Source organism: Cololabis saira, chromosome 15 (assembly GCF_033807715.1).
Source record: "Cololabis saira isolate AMF1-May2022 chromosome 15, fColSai1.1, whole genome shotgun sequence".
NCBI classification, from domain to species: domain Eukaryota; kingdom Metazoa; phylum Chordata; class Actinopteri; order Beloniformes; family Belonidae; genus Cololabis; species Cololabis saira.
Window position 1 is genome coordinate 4,691,820 of NC_084601.1, and position 15,119 is coordinate 4,706,938.

General features: G+C 38.7%; 1 protein-coding gene across 1 annotated transcript in view; it reads left to right on the forward strand.

The window, feature by feature from the left end:
- Positions 1-1,091: 1,091 nt before the first annotated feature.
- cratb (carnitine O-acetyltransferase b) overlaps positions 1,092-15,119 on the forward strand; it is a 32,034-nt gene continuing 18,006 nt past the window's right edge. Inside the window, exons 1-6 of the mRNA XM_061742173.1 lie at positions 1,092-1,428; positions 2,635-2,859; positions 4,551-4,669; positions 6,928-6,981; positions 9,416-9,581; positions 14,604-14,778. Of these exons, the coding sequence (XP_061598157.1) occupies positions 1,378-1,428; positions 2,635-2,859; positions 4,551-4,669; positions 6,928-6,981; positions 9,416-9,581; positions 14,604-14,778 (790 nt within the window). The 5' untranslated portion in view covers positions 1,092-1,377. The remainder of the gene's footprint in view (positions 1,429-2,634; positions 2,860-4,550; positions 4,670-6,927; positions 6,982-9,415; positions 9,582-14,603; positions 14,779-15,119) is intronic.

Below are 15,119 nucleotides of genomic sequence, written 5' to 3' on the forward strand. Positions count from 1 at the left end.
ACTTTTTACTCCTTACATTTTAAAAACAGCCTCGTTACTCTATTTCATTATGGCCTTTTAAAAAAAAAAACTATCCAGTTTAATTGTGCCATCCGGATAGAGTGAATTTGGTTGTGGTTGTTTCAGATGTTCTTGTCCAGTTTTGTTCTTACATCCGTTCCCTCAGATTCCTGCAACTAAACTTGGATGTACATTCCAATAAAGGTTAGGATAAATGATAACATGCCTCTGAAGTTTGACTTTTTGCACCGTTACAATACTTATAGGCAACTAGTCATCATATCTCCTGCTCTCTGAAACACATGTTAATGCTCAATAGTACACATATATGCTTCTTTAATATATTTGCATTATACTAAGATGCATTCATTTTTAATGGCTTTTGTCCTTAATGGCTTTTTTCCCCCTTACATTACTTTTACTTTTATACTTTAAGTAGTTTTGAAACCAGTACTTTTATACTTTTACTTGAGTAAAAAACTTGAGTTGATACTTCAACTTCTACAGGAGTATTTTTAAACTCTAGTATCTATACTTCTACCTGAGTAATAATGTGAATACTGAAGACACCTCTGGTGGTCACTTGTCTGGCAGCCCCCTTATTATTTGGTTATTTTTATTTTATTTTTTATTTTTTTTCTTCCTGTTCTGATGTTTGTTGTTTGCTTTCATGTTGTGGGGTGTTCCTTGTGTAAAATGTAAAAACTACAAATAAAATATTAAAAAGAAAAAAAAAGTTCACGATTATTTGATCGTGAACTTCCATTTACCTCGGAAATCAGAACCGGGAACTGGGAATGGCAGCCATCTTGGAATGGTAACTCTGGGGTGGTGAAGCTTCTCCCACTTTCCCAGTAGGAAATCCCTCTTCGAGGGGCGTTCCAGTTGAAAATTCCGACTGGGAACTAGGAAATTCCGACTTCCGAGGACAAATGGAACGCGGCATATGTCTACCATGCCGTGATGAGAGCCAGCAGCGCCCTCTGCGGCCAGGCCGGGTACTGCAGCGCTACAGCGCAGCGCTACAGCGCAGCCCAGTCACGCAGCTGTTTACGGAAACCTTTTACGTCAGCACGTGTGCAGCTCCTGCTCCTGCAGCTGCAGCCAGACCAGTACGTGAGAGTCTGCATGCTCGCTGCTCCAGGACACACGTCTTCGCCCTTACAGCCTCGGAGCACAGCTGATCTCAGACTATCGTCCGTCTGGTGATGAGGACCGTGCTGTGCGTCCATCGCGGAGAAGTAGGAGAAGTAGGAGGAGGTCGGGGCTCCATTTGTGTTGATCTGAGTGTGAGCTGTTGAACTCTCCAGGACGGGAGGGCAGAAAGTGCCCTTTGTGTCTAATGCAACTAGGAGTGGATTTGTGATTAGTTTGAAGATGATTTGCAGGCACGTTCACTCGAGGACCTGTAAAGCATGGCTGTCTCGGGTGAGTTTGGTTTCCTTTGTGGGTTTTGTCCTGCTGAACAGTTGTAATGTTGTAATGTTGACCCAAGCAGTGAGGCTGCCAATTAAAGAAAAGGGAAGTGGAACTTGTTTCCACGTCCATACATTCATATATACAGGACTGTCTCAGAAAATCTAAATATTGTGATAAAGTTCTTTTATTTTCTGTAATGCAATTTAAAAAAAAAAAAAAAAAAAAACTAAAATGTCATACATTCTGGATTCATTACAAATCAACTGAAATATTACAAGCCTTTTATTATTTTAATATTGCTGATTATGGCTTACAGTTTAAGATTAAGATTCCCAGAATATTCTAATTTTTTGAGATAGGATATTTGAGTTTTCTTAAGCTGTAAGCCATGATCAGCAATATTAAAATAATAAAAGGCTTGCAATATTTCAGTTGATTTGTAATGAATCCAGAATGTATGACATTTTTGCATTACAGAAAATAAAGGACTTTATCACAATATTCTAATTTTCTGAGACAATCCTGTACACACAGTACTCGAGTTGTAAAAAAAAAATCAGGGGGGATGGTGGATTTTATCATATGGGGACAGATAATTTGTGCTGATTACAAATAATATAATATATTACAAATAATAGCAGTGACCAAAACACCTGCAGAAATACTGCAGGAATGACATAGCAGCAGTTAAATGCAGCCTTCTGTAAGCTTTAAATATCCACTGGGCTTACATCAAATACATCAAAACACAACAATAAAAAACACTTTTCTGAATTTATCAATATGACTCTGTCCTTCACAGGATAAGTAACATGGATCACTGCAAAAACTCACAATCTTAACAAGAATAGTTGTCTTATTTCTAGTTAAAATGTCTCATTTTAGTAAAAAAAATCTCATTGCACTTAAAACAAGACTCATCACTGAAAAAAAAAAAACAATTTTCACCTGTTTCAAGTAGATTTTCACTTGAAATAAGTAGAAAAATCTGCCAGTGGAACAAGATTTTTTTTGCCTATAATGAGAAGATAAATATTGTCCCACAAGATTTTCCTACTTATTTCAAGTGAAAAATTTACTTGGAACAGGTGAAAATTGTCAAATAAGTTATTTTTCTGGTGATGACTCCAAATGTTGAAATAGCAGTAATGCATACACTAAAATCCACCCAGCTCTGCAGAAAGAAGTGTGCCAGCTTCCCCCCTCTTCCCACAGATTTCCTTGAGGCAGGAGCCGTGTTTCTTCTCGTCCGTGCCCCCCCAGCCGGTGCCCCCGCTGAGCCAGACCCTGCAGGGGTACCTGCGGGCCCTGGAGCCCCTGCTGCCCCCCGGGGAGCTGCAGCACACCCGCAGGATGGTGCAGGACTTCAGCCGGCCGGGAGGGCTGGGGCAGCAGCTGCAGGACGGGCTGGAGAGGAGAGCCAGGATCAACAAGAACTGGGTGCGTGATTGATGCCACTGTGTGAAAAACCCACATGTTCAGGGTGGATATGCACACACCAGCAGTGCTGGGAAGAAGCAAGACATTTGGCCCCTGGGAGAAAATACTCTCATCTTGTAGGTAGTCGTTAGAGGTGGGTAGAGTAGCCAAAAACTGTACTCAAGTAAAAGTACTGTTACTTCAGAATAATATGACTCAAGTACAAGTAAAAAGTAGTCATCCAAATAATTACTTGAGTAAAAGTAAAAAAGTACTTGGTGAAAAAACTACTCAAGTACTGAGTAACTGTTGAGTAACGTCTGATTTATTTTTTTAACACAACCATTCAAACAGACAAAAGTACAAAATAATCATCTTCAGGCAAATTAAATCAATAAAGAAAAAAAATTAATAAACATAAAAAATAGCTTAAATTAAAATAATGAAGTAAATTCAAGTATTTTAATAAATAATAAAATATAAATTATTCATACATTATTTCAAGCCTTTGTACTTTTCTTTTTTGACAAAAGTACAAAATAATCATCTTCAGGCAAATTAAATCAATAAAATAATAACATTAATTAAAATTGATAAAAATAAAAAATAGCTTAAATTAAAATAAACTTCAAGTAAATCCAAGTACTTTAATAAATGATAAAATAAATAAAATAATAACAGAATAAAAAAATAAATTAAGCCCAAGTAGCACAAAATTTCAAGCCTTTGTACTTTTCTTTTTTAACCAGCAGAACTAGAACAAACATGAACTCATAGAAACTCTGTGTGTGTTTGAGTCTGTGTAAATGTGACAAAACATGCAAAAACAAACATTTTTCCCAAAGAATCACCCAGTGATGTCATGAGATTGACGCGTACGTGGATAAAAGGGATAAAAGAAAAGTAACAGCTCAACGTAGCCTAATGTAGCGGAGGAAGAGGAACAGTTTCTTCTTCACAAATCTACTCAAGTAAAAGTAAAAAGTATAGTGATTCAAAACTACTCCTAAAAGTACAACATTTCCCAAAACTTACTCAAGTAAATGTAATGAAGTAAATGTAACTCGTTACTACCCACCTCTGGTAGTCGACTTAAAATATGTGGAAAAGGAATGTTATCGGTTTGTTTTTAGTAAGTTAAATTAGTAAGTCACAGCCCTGTTTTTGTAAATGTAAACATTTTAGATAAAAGTCCCAGAAAATTATATCTTTCAACTTAAAAGTGGCCCAGATAAACAATACTACTACTACTACTACTACTACTACTACTACTACTACTACTAATTAAATGATCAAGTGGCAATCAAACGCTCAGGTCTGCATAGACCGTAGAGACTCACCACTCCTAGTTAGTGTTTATGTCAGATATCAGACATGGAAAAAATATTGGTTATCTGATAATGAAACTGACTTCCTTAAAATTTGTAGGGTTACAATGTAAACAATTTCGTGGCAATTTAAGTTTATTTTCTTTTGAATTTGAATGCTGATGCACAATTGTTCATTTTGTGTAACAAATAGTTCATTTACTTTTGTGTTTGTGGTTATTTGCTATGTTTTGTCGAAGAAAATTCTAGTTCAGCTTGGAAAGAATTGTTGAAATAAAGCTTGATCCGTGCAGTCTCTTATGAGTATTGAAACAGTTGGAAAAAGTTTGAATGGGTGCAGCCCCTAATGCACATGCTCTTAGTTCTCTGGTCGTCCTCCTGCAGATCACAGACTGGTGGGTGCAGTGGGCGTATCTGGAGAGCAGGCAGCCCCTGCCGGTGCACTCCAACCCCGGCATCTCTTTGCCCCGGAGAGACTTTAACGACTGGAGGAGCCAGCTGGTGTGAGTGCACACATGCTGACACGGTGACTACATTTCCATGCATCAATAAGCCTTTTAAAACCCCAATATTGGCAAAAACACGAATTTGCACGGCCATGTAAACACCAATAACCCCTTTGAATAACCAGAATTTGCTCATATTCAGGTTTTTAAAAACCCGAATATGACCCCTGGGTTCTCCTTTTAAAACCTGAATATTGGGTCATGTAAACACCAAACGGAATATCCCCATCAAACGGAACAGGAATCTGTTTTCTGCACATGTTCTGTTCACAAGGAATCCTGGTCTTTTGAGTCCAGGAAGTTCTTATAAACACGGAGAAACCAAGACCAGGAGGAGACTAATCACTTCATAAATGTAATGAAGGATATGAACATTTCTGCATTTGTAGACGGTAGAAAGTACGGGGATAGAAGATTTACAAGAAGGTGAGAGAAAAGTTGCGTGAAGCAGCATTTGTTTTGAATTTGGATACAGGAAGAAGAAGCAGAAATGACGGGAATTGTGTCATGACGTTCTCCGTGCGTCTCTGGTTTGATCCAGATATCCCGAATGATTAATTACCATGTAAACGGAATATTCCCAATGTTTCAGTAACCCTTCCTTCCATCTTTTCTCCCTTCCTTACTCCCTTTCCTACTTCCTTCCTTCTTTTCTCCTTTCTTCCTTACTTCCTTCTTTCCTCCGTTCCATCTTTTCTCCCTTCCTTACTCCCTTTCCTACTTCCTTTCTCCCTTCCTTCCATCTTTTCTCCCTTCCTTACTTCCTTTCCTACTTCCTTCCTTCTTTTCTCCTTTCTTCCTTCTTTCCTTCCTTCCATCTTTTCTCCCTTCCTTACTCCCTTTCCTACCTCCTTCCTTCTTTCCTTCTTTTCTCCTTTCTCCATTCCTTCCATCTTTTCTCCCTTCCTTACTTCCTTTCCTACTTCCTTCCTTCTTTTCTCCTTTCTTCCTTCTTTCCTTCCTTCCATCTTTTCTCCCTTCCTTACTCCCTTTCCTACTTCCTTCCTTCTTTTCTCCTTTCTTCCTTACTTCCTTCTTTCCTTCATTCCTTCTTTTCTCCCTTCACCCTCCCTTGACCCAAAGACAGCACAAGGGTTAAACATGTTTGATGTGTTTGTATTAAGGCTGTGTGCTACTTTGACCTCCTCCTCCACCCATATACCGGTTACTAGAAGATTAATCACAGTTTTTGCTTGTTTGTCAGAAAACCCACAGAACAACCTCTAACACCATAACTTTACTTCTGTTGTTTTAACCAGAGGTTGTGCTGTGTTTTGTTTTTCTTTTCTCCTTTTGATTGAAACAAACGTGTGATAATGTGGGTGTGATCCATCAGTGAAGGACATGTACGGACTCATCCCGTTATGGATGCCTTTGTCATTTACACAAGAGTGAATTCCAGTCCTGAAGTTTTCAAATTAAATTTTGGAAAATTGTGGTCGTTTGAGCGTAAAATAATAAACTGCATTTTTGTCCTGATGTTTAAAACTGGAAATGTGTTTCGTAACATTAGAGGTGTCTTCAGTATTCACATCCATTACTCAGGTAGAAGTATAGATACTAGAGTTTAAAAATACTCCTGTAGAAGTTGAAGTATCAACTCAAGTTTTTTACTCAAGTAAAAGTATAAAAGTACTGGTTTCAAAACTACTTAAAGTATAAAAGTAAAAGTAATGTAAGGGGGGAAAAAAGCCATTAAGGACAAAAGCCATTGAAAATGAATGCATCTTAGTATAATGCAAATATATTAAAGAAGCATATATGTGTACTATTGAGCATTAACATGTGTTTCAGAGAGCAGGAGATATGATGACTAGTTGCCTATAAGTATTGTAATGGTGCAAAAAGTCAAACTTCAGAGGCATGTTATCATTTATCCTAACCTTTATTGGAATGTACATCCAAGTTTAGTTGCAGGAATCTGAGGGAACGGATGTAAGAACAAAACTGGACAAGAACATCTGAAACAACCACAACCAAATTCACTCTATCCGGATGGAGCAATTTAACTGGATAGTTTTTATTAAAGGCAGAAATGAAATAGAGTAACGAGGCTGTTTTTAAAATGTAAGGAGTAAAAAGTACAGATAATTGCATGAAAATGTAAGGAGTAAAAGTAAAAAGTCGTCTGAAAAATAATTACTCCAGTGAAGTATAGACAACCAAAATTTCTACTTAAGTAAGGTAACGAAGTATTTGTACTTTGTTACTTGACACCTCTGCATAACATAAACAATATGTTTATTTCCCTCCAGGTTTGCATCCAAACTGATAGCAGCAGTCCTGGACTTTAAGGCCAAAATGCACACGTAAGTCTTGGTAAAGTCTGCAGCAGCAGCTGGTGGTCGCCCCCGGTGTTGTTTCTATTTTTGTGTGGTTGAACTTCACTCGGCTCACGCCGCCTTGTTTTTGTCTGCCGGATGAAGACGATCTGCTTCTAAATTTATTCAGTGTAACACTATCTTCATTTTACTACGGCGGTCTCATCAGGGATGCTGGTGGATCCTGTTCATGTGAACTCACATCCAAACAGCAACGTAGGGGCGTTTTACCACGTCAGAGACTAATCTGAAATTATAATTTTCTCAGCTTTATATCTTTCTCAAGAAACTTCTTTATCTGCATCTGCTCATAATTTTGCTATTTATTTATTTATTTTTCTTATTTTATTTTTTAATCAGAAAATTTGAATATTGTGATAAAGTTCTTTATTTTCTGTAATGCAATTTAAAAAAAAAAAAAAAAAAAAAAAAACTAAAATGTCCTACATTCTGGATTCATTACAAATCAACTGAAATATTGCAAGCCTTTTATTATTTTAATATTGCTGATTATGCTTTACATCTTAAGATTAAGATTCCCAGAATATTCTAATTTTTTGAGATGGGATATTTGAGTTTTCTTAAGATGTAAGCCATGATCAGCAATATTAAAATAATGAAAGGCTTGCAATATTTCAGTTTATTTGTAATGAATCCAGAATGGATGACATTATTGCATTACAGAAAATAAAGGACTTTATCACAATATTCTAATTTTCTGAGACAGTCCTGTATATGCAGGATTACAAATTGATATAAATGTTTTTTTTTTTTTACTTATTTATGTTTTGAGGCTATTTTTTCACCACATACAGCAGACCCTGATGACCACGGATGATTTAAATCAGCAGACAGATCTATATTTAACAGAAGCAGCAAAAAAGATCAATATGCATTTTGATTATTGTTGTAATTATATTGTATTTTATATAACAACCCATCAGGGGTTAAATGTACCAACTTTTAGGGCCAGTCTCAATCCCCCCCTAGTCCTACTTTTCAGTCCTACCCCTTTTTTTTGCGCGTTTCCGTGAGGGTAGTGGTGTCCCAATTCCTCTTTGCATGTAGGGGTAATGGACATAACGAGGGCTAGTGTGTATGAATCTAGCCCTTCACAGCGAGGGATTTCAGATTCTGACTCACCGACGAGGGCTAGAGAAAATTTCCCAGAATGCTTTATGTCATCATTTGCAGACTGAATCAAAAAAAAAAACATGGCGGACATTTGTCATTTTTAGTGAAAAAAATCAATATTTTGAGTTAGTTTCTGCATAAAAATGCATTTTTGATTACATTTCTAGCGAGAAATATATATTTTACTTTTATAATATTCACTCAGTGAATGTACATAATCACTCGCTTGCTCGTTGTTGCGAAGTCTTTTCAGATCTCGCCAGAATAAAGGCTGATTTATGGTTCCGCGTTACACCAACGCAGAGCCTACGGCGTAGGCGCGCGTCGCCGTGTAACCTACGCCGTAGGCTCTGCATCGATTTAACGCGGAACCATAAATCAGCTTCCCGAGCCGCGGCTCTTCTCATCCCGAAAACATCGGAGCAAATTTCTTAACAGGCGTTATTACCTGCATGGTATCAATCATTAATATGTGTGCAGACAAGGAGGAGAAAAAAACAAAAAAAAATTTGGATAAACTGAGCCCAGGTTGGGGATCTTAATGGTTACTTTTACGCCTGGAAAAAATATTAAAACTTAAAGGAGCATGAGGCAGGATTGAGGCAGAATTTATGAAAAAAATTTGTATACATTTTAAGTTTTCTAGTAATAATGTCAGATGAAGCGTTCCAAACCAAAAAGAATGAGCCCTCTACCGTATCTCTCCTTTGCCTTGAACAGGCTGTGTGCTGCAAAATCTGCTGCAATTCTGAGCCGGAATTTCCCGCGCTGTCCTGTGGATGTGACGTCACATGACGCTGCATGCACATTCTCCCCGTTCTCCTGTGCCGGCTTCACTGTTGGCTGCAGTACCCCCGACGGCCGTCGTGGTGAAGGTGGCGCTAGAGAGTCTCATTTCTTAAAAGGAGCCTCAAGCTCCTTTTAATAAAGTGTCATATTAACAGCGCTACAGCTGAAATTAAAACAGTTTTTAGCTCTGGGCTTCCTGATATGGTGTGACGTTTGTGCAAACGTAACTACGCAGTCGCTTACGTACCCGAACGTAAACCACGCAGTGATGTAGCAAGTGGTGTCCCAATCCCTAGGGAAGATTACAAGGGCCCTAAAGTTTGTGGCTTCATTTTCAGGGCTAGTGGTAGAAAGTAGGGTGAACATTGGCATTGGCCCTAAATGTCTTTGGTATGTCCTGTTCACTGTCCGTGGTGTTCTGGCTGGGATTAAATCAGCGTTCCTGAGGACCGTGAGAGTATTAACGGAGGCTCCTGTGTGTCTGTCTCTCATCCGTCAGCGGGCAGCTGCCGGTGGAGTACATGCGGGGGAAGCCGCTCTGCATGGAGCTGTATCCACTCCTCTTCTCCTCCTGCAGGATCCCCGGCCCCAAACACGACTACGTGGCCCACCACGGCAGTGGTCGCCGTTCACCCACGCACATCACCGTGGTCAGGAACTACCAGGTGGGTGGGTCAGAGAACACCGGCTCTTTCCCGCCTTATTAAACCTTATTTTGGTTTAATGAGGCCTAGATGAATATTGGATGAACCAGACTTGGGAAGCAGAGGGAATATAGCTGCACAGGTAATGTCGTTTATTGGAGATTTTAACATGAAAAATAGTCCCATGTGATACTTCATGTTTTTAATATCGACATTTCAATACCTTTTTTCTGTCTGATACAGATTCTGATATTTAGACTTCGGCTTCGGCCGATACCAAGTACTTTAACCCTTGTGCTGTCTTTGGGTCAAGGGAGGGTGAAGGGAGAAAAGAAGGAAGAAAGGAAGGGAGAAAAGATGGAAGTAAGGAAGGAAAGAAGGAAGTAAGGTAGAAGGGAGAAAAGAAGGAAGGAAGTAGGGAAGGGAGTAAGGAAGGGAGAAAAGATGGAAGGAAGGAAATAAAGGAAGAAGGGAGTAAGGAAGGGAGGAAAGAAGGAAGTAAGGAAGAAATGAGAAAAGAAGGAAGGAAGTAGGAAAGGGAGTAAGGAAGGGAGAAAAGATGGAAGGAAGGAAATAAAGGAAGAAAGGAGAAAAGAAGGAAATAGGAAAGGGAGTAAGGAAGGGAGGAAAGAAGGAAGTAAGGAAGAAAGGAGAAAAGAAGGAAGGGAGAAAAGATGGAGGGAGGAAGGAAGTAAGGAAGAAAGAAGGGAGGGAGGAAGGAATGGAGAACAGGAAAGAAGGGAGGGAAGAAGGAAGGAATGGATAAAATAAGGGAGGAAAAGCAAAGAAGGTAATGAAGGAAGGAATGACGGAAGGGAGGTAGGAAAAAAAGGAGTAAAGGAGGAAAAGAGGATAGAAGAATTGGGTCATTTTTACCCAAAGACAGCATAAGGGTTAAAAAATAACAGTGTTATTTTTAATTATTTTTTCTTTTTAAACCAGTCTTTTTTTTCAGACAAAGAATATCCATTAAATACAGAGCAGTAGTAGAGTTGTATTTCCCACCTGGGAAACTCCCACAGTTCCAGATGTTCAGTTACACATTGAGGGGCCGGTCATGAACTCTCCAGCTGTTCCATTGTTGTACCGGTTTGAGTCTTAGAACCACAGCCTTGCAGGAGAAACAGGTCAGTTTTCCTGGTAGGATTTTCCATCCTAAAATACATGATATTGGATGGTGCATAGATGCAAATAATCACTGATATTCTGATATTTTTGGCAGAATCTGACAGTATTTCCGATACTGGTTTTGGTATCTGAACAACTCTAGTTTTTGATGCAGATGAGCTTCATATACTTGTCACATGTCTTGACTCCTGGGGCTCCTTTTTTTTTTTTGTTCACAATTTCTGCAAATATCCTAAAACCATATACAGGACTGTATCAGAAAAATAGAATGTTGTGATAAAGTCCTTCATTTTCTGTAATGCAATTTATAAAAAAAAAAAAAAAAAAAAGTCATACATTCTGGATTCATTACAAATCAACTGAAATATTTACATTTTCATATTCCCAGAATATTCTAATTTTTTTAGATAGGATATTTGAGTTTTCTTAAGCTGTAAGCCATGATCAGCAATATTAAAATAATAAAAGGCTTGCAACATTTCAGTTGATTTGTAATGAATCCAGAATGTATGACATTTTTAGGGCCTTCGTACTTGCAGTGCGAAGGCCCTATTGTAACTGTAGGAATTGTTATTCTTTATTCTTCTGACAAAAGGAGGGCCTTTTTGCCCCCCTAAACGTGCCCCAAAGGTCACCAAATTTTGCACGCAAGCCAAGCCTGGCGAAAAATTTGATATTTAATGGTTTACATTAATGGGCGTGGCCTAATGTCTCAACAGCGCTCCCCGGAAAACTTTGTGTCTCAAGCCCCACAATACGGTTTGACGTACATGCACGAAAATCGGTACACACCTGTATCATGTCACAACTTAAAGAAAAGTCTCTTGGCGCCATGGCCGAAACTGAACAGGAAGTTGGCCTTTTTGAACATGCTGAATTAATCGCGTAATTTTGGAGCAATATGAGCCATTCCTTCGACAGTTAATACGGCCCGAACTGTAACGTGCACCCAGGTGTTATACATGAAAATGTGTGTCTCCATCCTGCGACTACGCGCGTTACTTTTCTCTTTCAAAAGTGTTACTGTGGCGACGCTAGACGCCAAAAAGCGCGCCCCCCCTTCATCTGATTGGTCCATATTTGATAGTTCCCCAAAAGTCACCAAATTTTGCATGCAAGCCAGGCCTGGCGATAAATTTGATATTTCATAGTTTGCATGAATGGGCGCGGCCTAACGGCTCAACAGCGCCCCCTAGAATACTATTATCTGCCATAACTTTTGAATGGTTTGACATAAAGAGTCGTGGGTGGTGTCATCGGACTCAGTATTGAGTCCTTGACCATAATTGGTGATGCCCCTTCTTCTGATTGGTTGTCCCTATTTTCTGCTATAACTTTTGTATGGTTTGCCATAAAGAGTCGTGGGTGGTGTCATTTCTGATATGCTTATGGGGGATGGTGGCCATGAGTGCGAGGGCCCGTTCATCGCTGCTTGCAGCTTTAATTGTTTTTGTAATTGCATTACAGAAAATCACAATATTCTAATTTTCTGAGACAGTCCTGTATGTGAGTTTAAAACACTGATTGATTCCAGCTGGGAGAACACGTGTAGGACGGAAACAGAGGGATCTCCCTTGTTACCAGTGTTTTAACAACTCCACTCTTAGTGAATATTTTCTAGCTTTCACAAATACAAAACATTCTTGACCCAGTGAGGGGAAAAAATAACAGACCGTGTTTCTGTTTTAGCGGGATCTCAGGTCTTTCCCGGGGTGTAATAAACTCTGACAGTTCATGAGTTATCTGCTGAGGGAGAACAGGAGTGCTGTGATGGTAAACAGGAAAGGTTACAGGGTCAGATCAGATTCCAGACGTCTCTCTGAAGGCTGTAAAGAGAACTAATGGAGAAGGTGGGCGGTCTCAGGCAGAGCCAGGACATTTAGGCCCCGTTTACACGTAGCAAAAACGGTGGTGTTTTCATGCGTTTTGGCCGTTGGTTTACACGGAATGAAGCGCAAAGTCTCCAAAAACCATCATTTCTGAAAACTCCGGCCAAAGTGGAGATTTGCAAAAAACTCCGTCTTCACGTTTGCTTGTAAACGGAGAGAAAAGGACATTTAGGCTTCAGAACGTCACATTATGAGACAGAAACGTCACCAGCATCATGTGTGCGACCTGTGTTTACAATTTATTTGGCCACCGTCAATATTTTCTTGTATTTTACCTGTTTTATATTCTAAAGTCACACTTAAAATTAACTCCACTTCTCTGTCACTCCAAACGAAATACTCTCGTTCATCTTGGAAGTAACTGGAAGTTACTCGTGTCATTTGTTGATGTTTTTTTTTTCTGGCTCTTCTTTTTTTTTAATAAACTTTATTTAAAAGAATTAGTATACAGGAACAGTGTACAAATAAAAATACAGAACATGTGCCAGGGGTAATGTTTGTTATTCAAGAAGATTGAACATATAACACAAGTCTACAGTTTTAATAGCCTTTGCATTCGTTGATTTAGTGATTAATTTTAAGTAAAGTTCAATTTCTTTCTGGAAAACATAAAAGCAAGGGGTTTTCCTTGAAAATGTACTCTTATGAATATGAAATTTGACAAGAAATAGAAACAGATTTATCAAAAAGTAACATTTTCCTTCTTTCTTAGGGAAACAATGGAAACCAAAAACAACATAATATCTGCCCATAGGTTACTCGTGTCATTTGTGGATGTTTTTTTCCAGGATTCTGATTGGCTAGCATGACTTTATCTTCTCGTTACACTGCCCCCTGCAGGTTTGGCTGCTCATAGCACCTTAACAGCATATTTATGCAGGTTCGTGGAAATGAAGAGATTTTTCAAAACGTAGATATCCGTTTTTGTAAATACCCGGCTATGTGTAAACGTGGCCTCAGTGTCTCGTCTGGCCTCTGCGCTCGGCGGATTGTTGATCAACAATCACATTGACCTTTGGTCATCTGGCAATAGTTTAGTGAACTGTGTCCACAACTGTCGTCCGTTGTGCATGTTAGGTTACCGTTGGAGGACATGGATGTATATCGTGTTTACGGAGTCACTTTCAGCTAAAAACACATGACAACTTGGGAGGGTCATTTTTTCTGCGCTCATATTAAATCATTAAGACGTGACAATCAGCAATTTCATCTTTGAGAACACCTGTCTGTTTCATGGTGCCACACATTATTATTATTATTGTTATTATTTTTTTAAATAATTGAAGCATGTTATTCCTAGATCAAAATTTAAAAAAAAATCTCCCTTTAGATAAATTAATATGTTTACCGGCAGTGTTGGAGTAACACGTTACAGTAATTTTATTACATTTAGCCCCCACACACGCTAACACTACAGGACTGTCTCAGAAAATTAGAATATTGTGATTTTCTGTAATGCAATTACAAAAACAAATAAGTCATACATTCTGGATTAATTACAAATCAACTGAAATATTGCAAGCCTTTTATTATTTTAATATTGCTGATCATGGCTTACAGCTTAAGAAAACTCAAATATCCTATCTCAAAAAATTAGAATATTCTGGGAATCTTAAACTGTAAACCATAATCAGCAATATTAAAATAATAAAAGGCTTGCAATATTTCAGTTGATTTGTAATGAATCCAGAATGTATGACATTTTTGTTTTTTTAATTGTATTACAGAAAATATCACAATCTTCTACAATTATCACAATATTCTAATTTTCTGAGACAGTCCTGTATATTTCTGAGGCACTACAGTTAACTGAAAACAAATGTATTACTCTACACAGAAGGTAATATTGTAAAGAAACATATAACTTTTAAATGCAGGTAACTAGTGATATGACATTTCCAGAAGCACAGCTTGCTTTGAGAGCGCTTGTATCTTTGACAGACAAAAAGCTTCTCCCTTCCATCCTCTCTCTCCTCAGCTGCTCTCCTTATTTCTCATCCTTACGCCATCTTCCTCCTGCTCTTAGTTCTTCCAGCTGGAGGTTTACAACAGCGACGGCTCTCGGATGACGGAGAGTCAGATTCACAGTCAGCTGCTGAGGATCAGGTCTCAGTCCTGGAAGACGGACAAGGAGCCGATGGGCATCCTGACCAGCGAGCACCGGCACACCTGGGGCCAGGCCTACAACCGCCTGCTGAGAGGTACCACACACACATTTATTTACTTACTTTAAGATGTACTTAGTTTAGATCAGGGGTCGGCAACCCAAAATGTTGAAAGAGCCATATTGGACCAAAAACGCAAAAAACATATATGTCTGGAGCCGCAAAAAATGAAAAGTCTTGTATCAGCCTTAGAATGAAGACAACACGTGCCGCATGTTTCTATATTAGATATAACTGGGTCCTCGGCTGCAAATGTAGCTGCTAATGTCTTTCCACGTGACTCTTTTTGTTACGCAAATCTATGGAAGAGTTTAGAGGAGGAAGATTTTTTTTTTCATTATGCACTTCGAGAAAAAAGTCAAAACGTTGAGAAAAAA